Consider the following 14,536-nt stretch of genomic DNA (forward strand, 5'->3'; position numbering starts at 1 on the left):
AGGATAATTGTTTTCCGTATTTTTTAAAACGTGAATGCGATTTTATTTACTAAATTATTTTATTATAAACAACTTTAAGAATTTGTGATAAAAATTCAATAGTACAATCGTTTATAAAGCTTATATTATACACACATCCTATGTAACAAAAACCTTTAAAAATAGTCAAAGAAAAGTGCTACTTTACTGTATTTTGGCATATTTTAATTACAATATATGACGTATTGGAAAAATTTTATTGTGCTCAAAATTAAATGTGTTTTTGAAATTATCAAAATTTAACATCAAAAATTATAAAAAAAAGTTATTTTGGCAAAGGCTTGAAAGATATTTATAATTAATGTAGGATATCTGTTGCATTAAAATTGTGACCCACACTCTCTTTCTTCCTCTTCCTTCTCCCTCCCCCCCTCTCTCTTTCTCTCTCTCTCTCTCTCTGTGTGTGTGTGTGTTTTATAACTGACTGATATATTAAAAAAGAAAGAAAATTTTTAATTTTTTCATATTTTTAAAGAATTTTTACAGATCTTTAATATTAATCCGTCTTTAAATATTAATCCATCTTTAAATATTAATCCGTCAAAATTTATAACTAAGTTGAAATTATATGAAAAATGTATATAGATTATTTTAATATTTAAAAAAATCTGTGCGTGCGCGCACAGAGAGCATTGTATTTGACGTTCAAAAGGCTAATAACGTATTTCTTAGTAAATTAAAACATAGCATTAAATTAACAAGTAAAACAAATTTTTAAAAATATCCTTGTTGATAATTTTTCTGCATCGTGAGAGAAATATTAATTAACAGACTTGAAAAGTTTGATCTAATTTTCAATAAATCGAGGTTTGCATAGAAAAACCTACAGATATATATATATTATACTGATTAATAATTTAAAAAACAAACATTTAAATTAATAAATTAAAACGCTACATTAAATGAATAAGTAAAAATATTCTTGTTGTGACAATTTTTCAGTGTTGTGAGAGAGATATTAATTAACTGGCTCGAAAGATTTTATCTATGAATATTTAACAATAATAAATGGAGCTCTACATGGATAAACATCTATACACACATATACACATTGCACAAGTCGTATATTTCAAACTCATTACTATGATAAATATAGTGAGAAATAACATAGAAAGAACCTTTTTACCTATTCTGGAAATTATAATGGAGCCTTTCTTTCTCTTTCTCTTTTCTATTTGAGTTGAGTAAAATAACAAACTTTTCAATCTCGATTCCCATTAATGCTGTTCATTCACTTTATTGTTTTACTTTTATGTCTATCGCGTAGTGTCTATAGTGGTATATATACTATGCACTTTACTGTTCTACAAATTCTGCACGACAATCTTTCCTTACAGCATATAATCTTACGAATTAAAATTTTATTAAAGTCTATTTGAAACAGTACTATAGCTTTTTTACCAATTTGCAATTACAATTTAACTTTCTACATCTTTCTACGATAATTCTGCATGCTATGAAAAGACAGATTGACATTTGAATAACATCGTGTATTTTTATTTGTGATCACGAAAAGATTTTCCCTCGTGCATTTATTCATTAAAATGGTATTTGAATACAATTTTACTGCATTTTAATTTTTCTTCTGAAATATTCTTCCAACAAGAAAATTGTATAAAAAAGAAATTGAAAAGGTTTTTTTTATTCTTTACTTTCAGCTGAAAAAAATGAAGATTTTCACTAAGCGAAATTTTCTCTCGTATATTTGCTTTCGTGCCAGATATGCTCTAGTGAACAAGTCTCTAAAATAAGGGACGTATTTGTTCTGCTACATTTAATTTGGAATCAATTTTACGGTTACAATCATACGAACGATATGGGAACCACAATAACAATCATCAATAGTTGTCAAATACATATCGCAATTTATCATAAATAACATACTTGTTAAAGTTTTTATCTCGACACAACAACGAGCGAGATAGATGCTCCGAGACGAGTCCATTGAATTTTAACTGTATCTGAGAGATATTTCATGGCTAATCGATCAATATATTTCACACGAGAAGGAAAGCTGATCCTGTCAAACACGAGCTCGATCTTTAACGTACCGTTAATATCGGGAAAATTTATAGCCGCCAAGGATATTAACTCCATGCAATGCATGCATTTAGCACTTTAATATCCGGCGTGAGAAACATCATGGTAAAGGCGTAAATCGAATCTGTCGTACAAAATGTGTGGGCGTATTTATTTATAGCTTATTTTTTTATTTATAATGTTTGCACTGTTTTAATTGTAAGTTTGTATAGACTGTACACAAATTTTAATCATCCTGGTTGCGAATGTATACAAATTGAATAGGGTAAACTCGGGCCATAGTTTTTAAAAATGCAAAAAACACCTTTATTTTTATTAATAGCGTTTGATATATTACTTTACTGAAGTTTATAGCATGTAACACTATCGACATTAAAGAGAAAATACTTAATGAAAATTTTATATTTTCATTCACAACTTTTACAAGTCATCTTTCACAACTTTTAGGGAAAAGATGACCATAGTATTATAAGACAGTTGGTCATACATATATTGATTCATTGACAGCTCTGACTTTGGTTAAACAGTTGGAAGCTACGGCCGCCATTTGGGAACCAAATAACTAAATATGAGTGGGAAGACTTTCCTTCTCCTCCCGTTGTTCATTTACAAACCTTGGTTATGATGAGAACACGTGATACCGACGGTGTCCAATATCCGTTACACTCGCACTTGAGCGAGAGACGGCATTAGTATCGAGTGCGAGTGAAATGGATATTGGACATCGGTGAATCGGTATTACGTCTTCTCTCTTATCATAACTTATCTTTCTTGAGTGTACGGCGTTGGTGAAGGATACAACATCGAACATCATTTCTGCAAGAATATTATATAAGATTGCTACAAATTTCTATTTGAATCCATCTGAGAAAATTAAAGAGATAGCATAAAGATTATTTTATTCTAGATTTGAGAATCTTCTATCGTACCTTAAATCTTTATAAAACGATAGCATCAAGATTATTTTATTCTAGATTTAAGAATTTTCTATTTAAGATTAAAATATTTTCTTTGTAACACTAAATATGATTGGCTCTATATCGATCTCATTTTATTCTAGATTGAAGGCTAATAGCATTGCATCCAGAAATCTTTTCTGTCAAAACAATTACTTTTTTATTTTCAAAACAAAAATCAACGCTTAAGGGGATGCTGGAGTTGTTTGTTTTACCAACAAAAAGATAGTAATTTTTGTTTAACAATATCTTTTTATTTCTTTTATGGATTTGGAAATCCTTCTCCAGAATACGCATTGCTACCAGTCTGTGGAGTGGAGTTTCCTCCAAAAACGAGAAAAAATTGTTATTAATAAATATAATATATTATATAATATAATGTATATATATATATATATATATATATTTATTTATTAATAATACAGATCGATATTATAAATATATTTAAAGTTATATATAAATTATAGGCACCGATAAAATTTGAAAATATTACATATATAAATATATACATATATCTTGATGATACATACAAATCATTTAATAATTTCTATATATTTCTATATATAGAATTTCTATATATAGAAATGATAAAAATTAAGGACGGACACGAACGACCCCAGCAAACACAGAATATTGCAGCAACATTGCAATATTGCAATTTTGTAATATTGCTGTAATATTGCTACAATGTTATAACTTGCTGCAATGATGCTGCTATGTTCTATGTATACTGGGACTCATTGTATAAGGATCTGGAAAATATCACGTGTATTGAGATAGTAATTAAGACTGTTTTAATAATTAAAATTGACAATACGGGCCCAAGATCGAATATTCTATAGACGTCCAAATATTGGCCATTGATGAATGTCTGAAATCGGACATAAGATGGACGTCCATTTCATGTCCATGGACGTGTGGATTCAAAATGGACACAAAATGAACGTTCATAGGATGTCCTGTGCTGTCTGGGTAGTAGACGACGAGAACAAACAGTGTCGAGTTTTGAAAATTAGATTTTAGTGCCTAATTGAGACGAAATTGTGAAGCGAAAATTTATAGGTTATATACGCGTAAAAAGTCGGATAAGTAGAGCAATAAAAAAAAAATTTTTTGTCCTCGATATAAAGTCCAATTCACAGATGGATATTAATATATGTGTACTTTAATTCTGAAAAAGAATCTCCAAATCTATAAAAAATATGTATACAAAATCTCATTAATGATGTGCACGAATGACTCTACATTATCGATCTCGATCAAGTTTGAGAGGCAATCCAGCATCGCCTTAATTCAATCATATGTATAAATTATGTAAATCTATAACTTATACATTTATTTGTATATTTAATCAAATCAAGTATAAGTTGTACATGATTAATATTGAAATACGATTGTAATGTTTACATTTAGCATTATTACATAATTATAAAGTATTTAATTTTCAACTTTGAAAATTTGTTACACTCTGATATGTATTTACTAATATTATATGTCATTGATTCGTTTATATACATAATTTGTTTAATAGAAGTTGCAATGAATAACAAATAAATTGCATGTATCATTTATTTAGTTGGCAGCCCGCAACTACACCGTTTAATTGAAACAATAAGTTGCTTTTTTATTGATTTCACAACTTTTTCTTTCAGTGTACTTATAAATATACAAAAATAATATAATAAAATTTATAAATAAATTTATGGACTTAAGTCAGAGAATACAGTGTAAGTAGTGTAAGTAAGAGAATATAAAGATGAGAGAACCAAAATATCAATTTGAAGATTTCAATACTTACATTAGGGAAAATGTTTTATTTTATAAATCAAAATTTTGTTAGAACGACAGAACATTTTAATTAAAATATGCCCAACAAAATTGTTTAGTTGTTAAACAAACAAGTATGTTATTTACTTTATACATATTGTGTTATTCTTTTTATTGTAACGTTTGTGTTGTAGCAATAAAAAAAATGTGTAAAAAAACAATTTAAGATAAAAATTATATTAATTAGTATCAACTTTGGCGATAATAGCTCGAGTACACTGCCTGTCATACATTGAGATATAAAAATGGGAATATTGAAAACTTAATTTTTTGTGTTTTTTTTTATAACAAATTGTTATTTAAATATAACAAAATAAAAATTTGTTTCTAACAAATAATTATTTATTTTTACGCACGCTGTATTATCTCTTTACAAGATCTATTTTACAAACATGTTTATTTTGTTATGACAAGGCTTTTTCATACCTAATAAAAATCAAAGAAATTGTCACATAATATTTTTTTATTATAAAAAGGTTTTTAAGGTATAGAGAATTAATATTGTCTTTTTGTATTTTAATTTATATAAACGAATATTTCACTATTATGTTGTTTATTTAAGTTAAATTAGTAAAAAAAATGTTTAAATTTTGGATGTAAAGTCTGAGAATAAAATTATTTGGTTTAGAATACACATAAGAAAAGTAAATATAATAAAAGTAACTAAAGATTTTGTAAGATAAAACAAAATATTTAGTTGTTAAAAACTTAACTGAAATGTTCAGAGTTGGAAATACTCGATTTTTTTTAATGTAATAATTTTTTCATAAATTTTCACAGCTTTCAGCTTACATGAATTGCATGCCGCATCTCTAAACACAGTATTTTTAACTGCGTCCTTAATCCGGGAAAATAAAATTATATACGTATATTAACAAACAATTTTTTAATAATACTAAGGCTCACCATATTATTAGGCGCCAAGAGTAATATGAATTCTTTCATCTTTACATTGAACATCGATCCTTATTTTATCGATCTTAATTTTTTAAACATTGTTAAGTAAGAGACATTGTTAATTTCAAGTATAAAATTATGATTACAAAATATGATATTATAATTTTACTAATATATGTTGACAAAAATTAAATATACCAATTCTTAAATATGTGTTTTGCAACTATTATCTATCTATCTGATATATACATATCAGATAACATAATTTTAAATTTTTATTGTAATAAGTATAACGTTCAAAGTAAAACAAAGATAAAAATAATATTTCTATGTCATATTATTTCACACTAATCCATTACGATAGTAATTTATAATAATGAAATATTAATCTGTGCTATTGCGCTAGTAATCTATAATGATTAAACGATATTTTCTTTTATTATCTAACCTAAATAAAACATTTTGCTTATTTTTATAATATTATTATTAATTAATATAATTAAAATATATTATAGCTAATATGTTTTAATTCTTTTTTAGTTGAATCGGAACGCATTATAAGATATAAAATAATATAATGAAAATATATTACAGGTAACATATTTTAATTTTTCTTTAATTAAATCGGATTGCATTATGGGATGCGTAAAACGACTTTATGATGAAGAATTTCAATATCTTGTATTCATAGTTGGAGTTTAAATATAAGATTGTCTTAGGTTTGTATATATTTTTAGATACTCTGTAGTAAGTGAAATGATCCATACAGTATCTAAAGATGAATCGTTCTAAATAAGAACAAAATATGAATATCTGAGACATTTTATGCTTCATCGGGAAACAATTGTTCAAATCTATTATAGACAATAGTGTTAATAACAAAAATCAATAATTTAGACACCGCCTCTTCTATTTTCGGCGTAATTATATTAATTATTTCCTCTGTATTTTCGTTTATGGTTTTGATAAAAACTTTGTGTAGTTGATCTAAGTTTTTCTCGCTTTCATCAAACTTATAATTTAATTTTTTTATATTGAGACTACAATTTATTTTTGATGGATATAATTGTTTTTTACCGTTCTTGATTACTATTTTCGCATCTGCACTTATCTTTCCGTCTATGTTATCTACGGAGGAAAACATAAATAGTAATTTTTATGAAAGAAACTAATTATAAATTTTTATGTTAAAGTAAATATTTTTAATAAACTTGTGTTTTAATTTAATATAAGATTGACTATTTTATGATACCTGAAGTAATGTGAATTTGTCCTTCATTAGCAAGTAACACCAGTAAACGTATCTCAGCGTTGTAGACGGAGTCCATGGAAATATTTTTGAATATGAAACTAAACTCGAAATGAAGCTTGTCAGAAGATACATTATAAGAAGTTACATCGAAATTACAAATTCCTCTTATTTTTGAGTTTTTCGTAGACAATTTCAGATTATTCGTGTCAAAAATATCAATTTTGTCAATAATTAGTGGTTCTTGCGGAGGAAGATTCAATTCCGGTATTCCTGTGCAAATATAATTCTTCACACTATTAATGTTGTCTGCAAAACATTGACTGTAGTTGGGATCTTTTCGACCACACGGGTGGATGTAGGAAGCTAGAAAAAGTTCAAATTATTTAGTTTAGCTTGTAGTTTGGATTAAATATTTAATAAGGTAGATAACAGCGGAAAGCAAACTTATTTTACTTACTTTTGCATACTACCAATATCAATTCAAATATTTCAAATAATGAAATTAAATAATAATGTAACGTATATAACTATTTGAATTATTTAAAGTATTTGCTAATAATTATGTTTCAATGTGATTACTAAACGAAGTTACGTGACTTCTGTATAATTTTCTTCTAATTTTTGTGTCAATTTTTCGCTAAGTAACAAAAAAGTACTACTAAATTAATTAAAGTAGTGCTTTTACATGTATAATAGTTATTACTTAAGCACAAACTTCTAAGTAAAAATATTTTTTATTGCTGCAAAATTACAATTTTGTATTATTAAAATGTTATTTTAAATATTTTATGTAAAATGTAACAATTAATATTTACTATATTTTAATTAGAGATATTTTATGAAGAGATATCTTATATTTTAAGAAGAGAAAAGGACACTCAAAGAAATAATCTTGCAACTTTTTGTTGCAAAAAATCTTATTTTGAGACGGGGAGAGACCGGGAGAGACGGGGAGAGACGGGGAGAGACCGGGAAAGACGGGGTGAGACCGGGAGAGACGGGAGAGACCGGGAGAGGCGAAGAATGTTTCTATTGTGTTTAAATTAAGGTAATAAGAAAAATAAAGATGGCTGTTATTTTATTGAAAAAAAGGAACTTATTTAAAACAGTCTTTTGAATGGATTTCTAAATCCATGGCAGCTTTTAGAAAAAAAAGTTGGAAGTACGTGAATAAATGAATATTAGATTTATTAAAGATAGATAAATCGTATACGCAAATAAATACTTGGGATATAAGCGTGGGATTTATTGGACTCCTAGTAACCGCAATGGGTTAAAAGGCAAATTATTAGCAAAATTATTAGCAAATATTCTTAATTGTTATGAAACATAAGTAAAATAAGATTTCATAGAACTTCCTCTAAGGCCCGCATTCATAGTCAAATCTTATTTTAAGATCGTCTCAAGTAATGTCTTAAGATGCTAATACGGCTCTGTGATTGGTTGATGGCATTAAGATCATCTTAAGACTGTACTTAAGATGATCTTAAATATAAGAATCAACTATGAATACCGGCCTAAGACTTATTTTCTACAAATGTAAAAAAATGCAATTTTAAAATATTAAAGTTTATTTAAACACTGTTTTTCGATTTTACGAAGATTAAAAATTAATTAGTAAAAAATAATAAATACTGATCTATAAAACATATAATGTTATCTGAGACATCTTTTTATTTTCCGTTTCATTATTTATAGATCAAACACTAAACTGCACTGACTACATTAAATTCTAATAATATGATACAATTGCTGCAAACACAAAATAAAACGTAGTCTACGTCATCTACAAACATTTGTTTAAAAATATCAATTTTAAGTTTTAAAAAACATTTTTATAAAAACAAATATTTTTTAATTAATAAATAATAAGTTAAAGATATGTGTTAAATAATTTGCAAAGTGTGTAATCTTTGAAAATACAATCGGTGTATACATTTTTGTTGGATTTATAAAAAGTATAAGATTGTGAAACTTTATTTCAAGCTTGAGAATTTTACAAAAAAAGTAAAGTGTATAATATTTAGATTTATGTAAGACAAAGTAAATAAACTTATATTCTTATATTTGTATATACTGCAATTAACGTTAAACTTATCTTTAACAAAATGAGTTATTAGTTATTTATTAATTTTTATTGTTAAGATTTGCCAAATTGTTAAACTACTTAATTATTGCGTTAAGATCTGTTTACACAATATAAAATAATACAATTTTAAAACAAACGTATTTCTTTCACTCTTTATTAAATAAATTAAAATCGAAATGTAAACGTGTAACAGATGCTTATTATTATTTACTTACGTATTTCATTTGCCGCATATGCTGTTACGAACATAAAAGTAAAGAATATTGCAAACATTTCTCATAGAAAGATTTTTCTGCAAAGTAGCACAAAACTACACCAAACAACAAAATAATTTTAACTAATGTACGGCGAAGATGAAGCGTAATGCAAAACAATCGACCTTTTATACTGAAGTTTTTATACTAACAAAATTATTTTTGAAATGTTTTCTCAATACGCACTCTGATCTTAATGACACATATAGAATCAAAGTATCCTTTTATACATCGTCTTTTAGTGTGTCTTTTTATCCTGCGCATGATCTTTTGATCAACAAGTTGTAGAGGGAGAGCAGATCAAGAAGAGAATTTTAATTTATAATTCTTAATGGTTTGGGAAGAAAAAGAAAAACATAAAAAAGTTTAGAATTAATTTGTTTCTTCAGTACATACATACATTTTATATTTGAACTTGATTGTATCTCATCAAATTAGCTTCTCTGTAATCAAATAATTTACTTTTAAGTTCTCATACTTCCAGACTATTTAAAATAAAATTTACATTTGAATTAAAAACAAAGTTCATGAATAATAATAAAAAAATAAAAATAAAGTTATCTTTAAAAAAATTTTTGTTTAGCCAATATATATTGTAATTAATATGTATATTATATTATATTTATATGTTTATTGAAGACAAACTGTGTTCCAACATCCAACTATACCACAGAAGTGATAAAATCAAAATCTTGCTGACGTACATATTTTAACAAACTTAATAGTGATTTATAATGATCTCCATTAGTATGCAAGATAAAAGTTAGATAAAATTTCCAAACGAAAAAAATTTGTTTAGCAGAGCGAAAAGATAGCATAATTTTAATGCTCTTTCTTGCAGCTACAATAAAAGTTATTTTTTATAAAACTTTGGGTATATTTTACATTTTTACGTTTTAAAGTATACAAAATAATTTTTTTTTAAATATAAACATTTTGTTGCAAGAATAACGCGATCTCAAAACAAGGCTTTTGTAATTTGTGTACCAAATAAAATAAATCTAATAAACCGATTTGAATAAACCTTGATTTATTTAAAAGCTAATTAGATTCTTTTCTAGGTAAATGAAAAAAAAAATTTTTAAATAATTTTACTATAACTTTTTTGTTATAAAATATTAAATTTTTTTGTAAAAGTTGCAACTTTTTTTTAAATTACTTAAAATTTTTCACTTTTTTAATTTTTTTACATTTTTTTTGTTCACCTAGAAGATATTGGCTTAAGGTTTAAGAAGTAATTTGATTCTTTTGTTTTAAATGAAGAGAACGAGCGCCATTTGGTACACAGTGAGTCTATTTCGGCGGCGAGGCGCCAGAAACATTGCGTCATTTTTGCAACAAAATGTTTATATCTTTTTACAAAAAAATTTTTTGTATACTTTAAGATGTAAGTAAAACATATCCAAAGTATGTTTTGTAAAAGATAACTTTTACTGTGGCTGTAAAAAAATCATTAAAATTATGCTATTTTTTGACCTCCTAAACGAGTTTCCCTTCTTAATACTAAATTTCTATTAAGTATTATTTTGACACAGGTTTTATATAATATGCAAAAATTATTATATACAAGATTATTATATAATACATAATATCAATAATTAATATGTAAATATTAAATATTAATATATTTAAATGTAAATTATAATGTTTTACATACATAATAAAATATTATTAGATCAAATGTAATATTAAGATATTTATTGTTTTGAGTTAATTGAAATAAATTTATTATTTAAAGTGATGTAAATAATAAAACAAAATTATCTTTTTTTAAAAAAGGTAAAAAAAGACGCCAAGTGTGTGTATGTGCGCCCCTAAGAAAAAACTATTATATTAGGTAAATTGTCTTACTGTCCTATTGTTTTATTGTCTTCTCTACACAAATAATGATATAAAGTAAATGCGCCAATTATAAGAATATTTATACAAAATTTACTTATTATAACTTTTTATTAAAATATTTAATAATAAACGGGCTTGATGATCAAATAATTGAATGATTAAAATAAGTAAAAACTTGGCGTACCCGAGTCGTTAAAACGCAATAAACCATCAATGTTAAACGATAAAAATATGGAAATAAATTTTCCATACTTTTACACACATACACACACTTGGCGCCTTTTTTTACCTTTTTTTAAAAAAGGCAATTTTATTTGGATATCACGCATTTTGTAGTATTAAGCATCTTATTTAGAGTATATACATTTTTGCAATAAAAAATTATTAAATATATTAATAATTTACTATACTTTTAGTAAATTTAATAAAATTTACTAAAAGTATTAAATTTACTAAAAGTATAGTTAAAGTTTTTGTTACTATATAACTTCCTGATACTGCATGCTTTGTAATTTTGTGTAGAGCTTCTTTCCTTATATTACTTTTGTCAACTTTGGTTTGTAATTTGTCAATTTTTTGTGCTATAAAATATACAATTTATATAATGTAAACGCAAAATTCATATAAAATAATATTTATACAATACGCATTCTTTTGTAACTATGGTATAGTTTCAATTTAGCCATATGCGAGGTGATATAGTACTTGCCTCTGCGATATATATTATTGTATGCAAATTATTATTACGTTTTTGATAGAATTTATTTCCTATAGAGCTTCTCTTCCCATATTACTTTTGTCAACTTTTTTTTAATTTGTCAAAAAAAAGGAAAGCATTATTTACATAAAGAAGAAAAAGAGAGAAAGAGAGATAAAAAAAAACACACACACACAAATAAAAAAGATGAGAACTAATGGCGAATTCGGTTGGGTGCACCAGTGCGGCCTCATTCAGTGTTTCGTATTCTGTTGGCTTGTATTTAGAATGGGAAAAACTAAACTGCACTAAACGAGAGCGCACTCAGTTCGCACTAATGCGCACTGGTGCAATCCAACCGAATTCGTCATAAGTTACCGGACATTTTAAATTTAATATATCATAGATATTTTTTTTAGTACTGACTAATATATATACTTACTCCGAAAGAACGGGTCATCTTCCATCTTACCTAAACTGTGTGAGAGAAAGATAATTATAACATTTATTTAAAAAATAGAAATAAAAATAGAACATATAATCACACATTACAATTTACATACTTTTGTTACGTATCTAACGTTAATTGTGACAGCGCAACTGTAATTTATTCGACGGCAATTTTTAATGAACACATAAAAAACTTTGCAAGCAGTCAACCTTTAAAGCACACACGTACCTCGGAATATTATAAGGTGTATATGGGAGCCCCCATGAAAAAAATGCTTATAGCAATAAGAACGGCTTAAAATTTCTACTTATTATTAGAAAAATCCTGGAATACTGTTTTAGAGTAACTATTTGAAAAACAATTGTTAGATTGGCCAAAAATTAGCTTTCTTGATTTGGAAAAAATCATAAATTTCGAATAATGAGAAATCACTATTTTTACATAAAACATAACTTTTTTAATTTTTAATATTTTGAGCTAAAATGTTGTCCTGATACTCTTGAATGTTGTACTTTAAAGGAAAAAATAATATTACAATGCATGTTTCAAAAAAGGTATATATTTTGAAATCTAAAGTGTGTAATTTTATAAAAAAATGAATGTTTATAACAACCGCTTTTTACACACACTTTTTTTTAATTTATTCAATTGAAAATTAAAATTTTTCGATATTAAGGATACAAGTAAATTAATATAAGTAATATAAAGTAAATAACAATATGAAGTAAGTACAAAAAAAGTTTAGAGGAAATCAAAAAAACATTATTCAGTGACGGCACAATAAAGACAGGTGTATGCACGATATTTCAAACAGATCGGACGATTACATATAAAGCAAATATCTTTTTTTTATTGTCTCTCAAACACAAAAAAAAATATTTTTTCAATAAAATCAACGTTTAGTGCATAGTGGGGTTTTTGAGCCCCCAATTTAATTTCCGCGTAGTTTTCACGGAAGCCGGAGCTTAACCGACGCTCACAAACCGCTCCACTGTAAAGAAGGTATGTCCAACTAATACTATGTGACGTCATAGGCATCTATTTCGCCTACAGGAACGTGATATACTTTTTCAAAAAATGCTTGGGGTACCAGGAGACTCCCAAGCCGCTTTAAGGGTTAAAAGTAAAAACGTGATATAGTATCCACAATATTGTTATGAATAGTACACGCACGTAAACTATAGTAAATATCGATTATTTTTGAAAATAATTACAAGAACACATTATTTAGCAATTATTGGAGAAGTTATAAGCCATTGGCCATCTTCTCCATATGCCCATCATTTACCCTAATTTATCCTACATACACAGGCATGCAGAAACATTAGCCGTTTTGAATTCGTAAGAATCTTGCAGATTTATAAAAGTCATAAATGTTTGAATAATAAAGGGGTTTATAGTTTTTTAATTATCTAAGCACATTATGTTAATATTTAATTCTATCATATTAATAAAATTAAAGTTCTCAAGAAATAAGGGTGGTGTTGCTTTAAAAGATCTATGTCGATATTGATTGGTGACTTTTCTCTATGAAATTAAAATATATTCTATAATATATTGTATTTTTAACAATTTGATGTCATATATATTATGTAATAAGAAATTATATTTTTGTTTATACATAATTTAATCCTTGAAGAATTTGATAATTCTAAATTTTAGAAAAATAGTATACTGTTTCGATAATAATTAATAATATTAAAAAATTGTAATTCTTAGTTCGAAGATATTATAATTTTTTTTACTTAATATTTTCTCTTCTTTAATTTCTGAAAATCATTATTAAATAATGAAAACACATTTTTCTTGAATGTACAAAATTTCTTCATATAAATAAATTATGTTTGTTTAACACTATATAATATCATTTCATTATTTAACATTTTGAAAATGAAGATATTCTCAAAACAAGAATGTTTTCTTTTTATGTACAAATTTAATTTATCCCAATTGCAAATTTTATGGCCTATAACTTTAGTAAAGTTTTATATGTTTCGACAAAGTTTTATAAGAAAATATGTTATTTATATTTGAATGAGAAAGATAGTTAGACGAATATCTCGAATTTTCGAAATTCACTTTTAATGGTTTTCGTGTCAAACACTTTCTCGTGGCATCGTATTGCCTATCCCACCTAGTTAGGAGTTTATCGAGTCCCGTTCATTAAAACAGTGAACTCAATTTTGCAAAAT

The 14,536-nt window shown here is 25.9% G+C and overlaps 2 protein-coding genes across 6 annotated transcripts in view; one reads left to right on the forward strand and one right to left on the reverse strand.

The window, feature by feature from the left end:
- LOC105834609 overlaps positions 1-14,536 on the forward strand; it is an 83,367-nt gene that overhangs the window by 38,015 nt on the left and 30,816 nt on the right. The gene's annotated exons all lie outside the window — the stretch shown is intronic.
- On the reverse strand, positions 6,334-9,839 carry LOC118644531. Its single transcript, XM_036283216.1, has 3 exons — positions 9,316-9,839; positions 7,012-7,374; positions 6,334-6,887 (listed from the first exon to the last, which is right to left on the reverse strand). Exons 1-3 carry the CDS (start codon positions 9,371-9,373, stop codon positions 6,583-6,585), a joined length of 726 nt encoding a protein of 241 aa, XP_036139109.1. The 5' UTR covers positions 9,374-9,839; the 3' UTR covers positions 6,334-6,582.

The sequence above is a fragment of the Monomorium pharaonis genome, chromosome 2, assembly GCF_013373865.1.
Source record: "Monomorium pharaonis isolate MP-MQ-018 chromosome 2, ASM1337386v2, whole genome shotgun sequence".
NCBI lineage: Eukaryota > Metazoa > Arthropoda > Insecta > Hymenoptera > Formicidae > Monomorium > Monomorium pharaonis.

Bases quoted from the DNA above. Each gene is read 5' to 3' on its own strand.
- LOC118644531 (XM_036283216.1), bottom strand. From the start codon at position 9,373: ATGTTTGCAATATTCTTTACTTTTATGTTCGTAACAGCATATGCGGCA. The intron at 7,375-9,315 runs GTAAGTAAATAA...AACTTTTTCTAG, and splicing joins ATATGCGGCAAATGAAATAC to CTTCCTACATCCACCCGTGT. The intron at 6,888-7,011 runs GTATCATAAAAT...TTTCCTCCGTAG, and splicing joins ACAAATTCACATTACTTCAG to ATAACATAGACGGAAAGATA.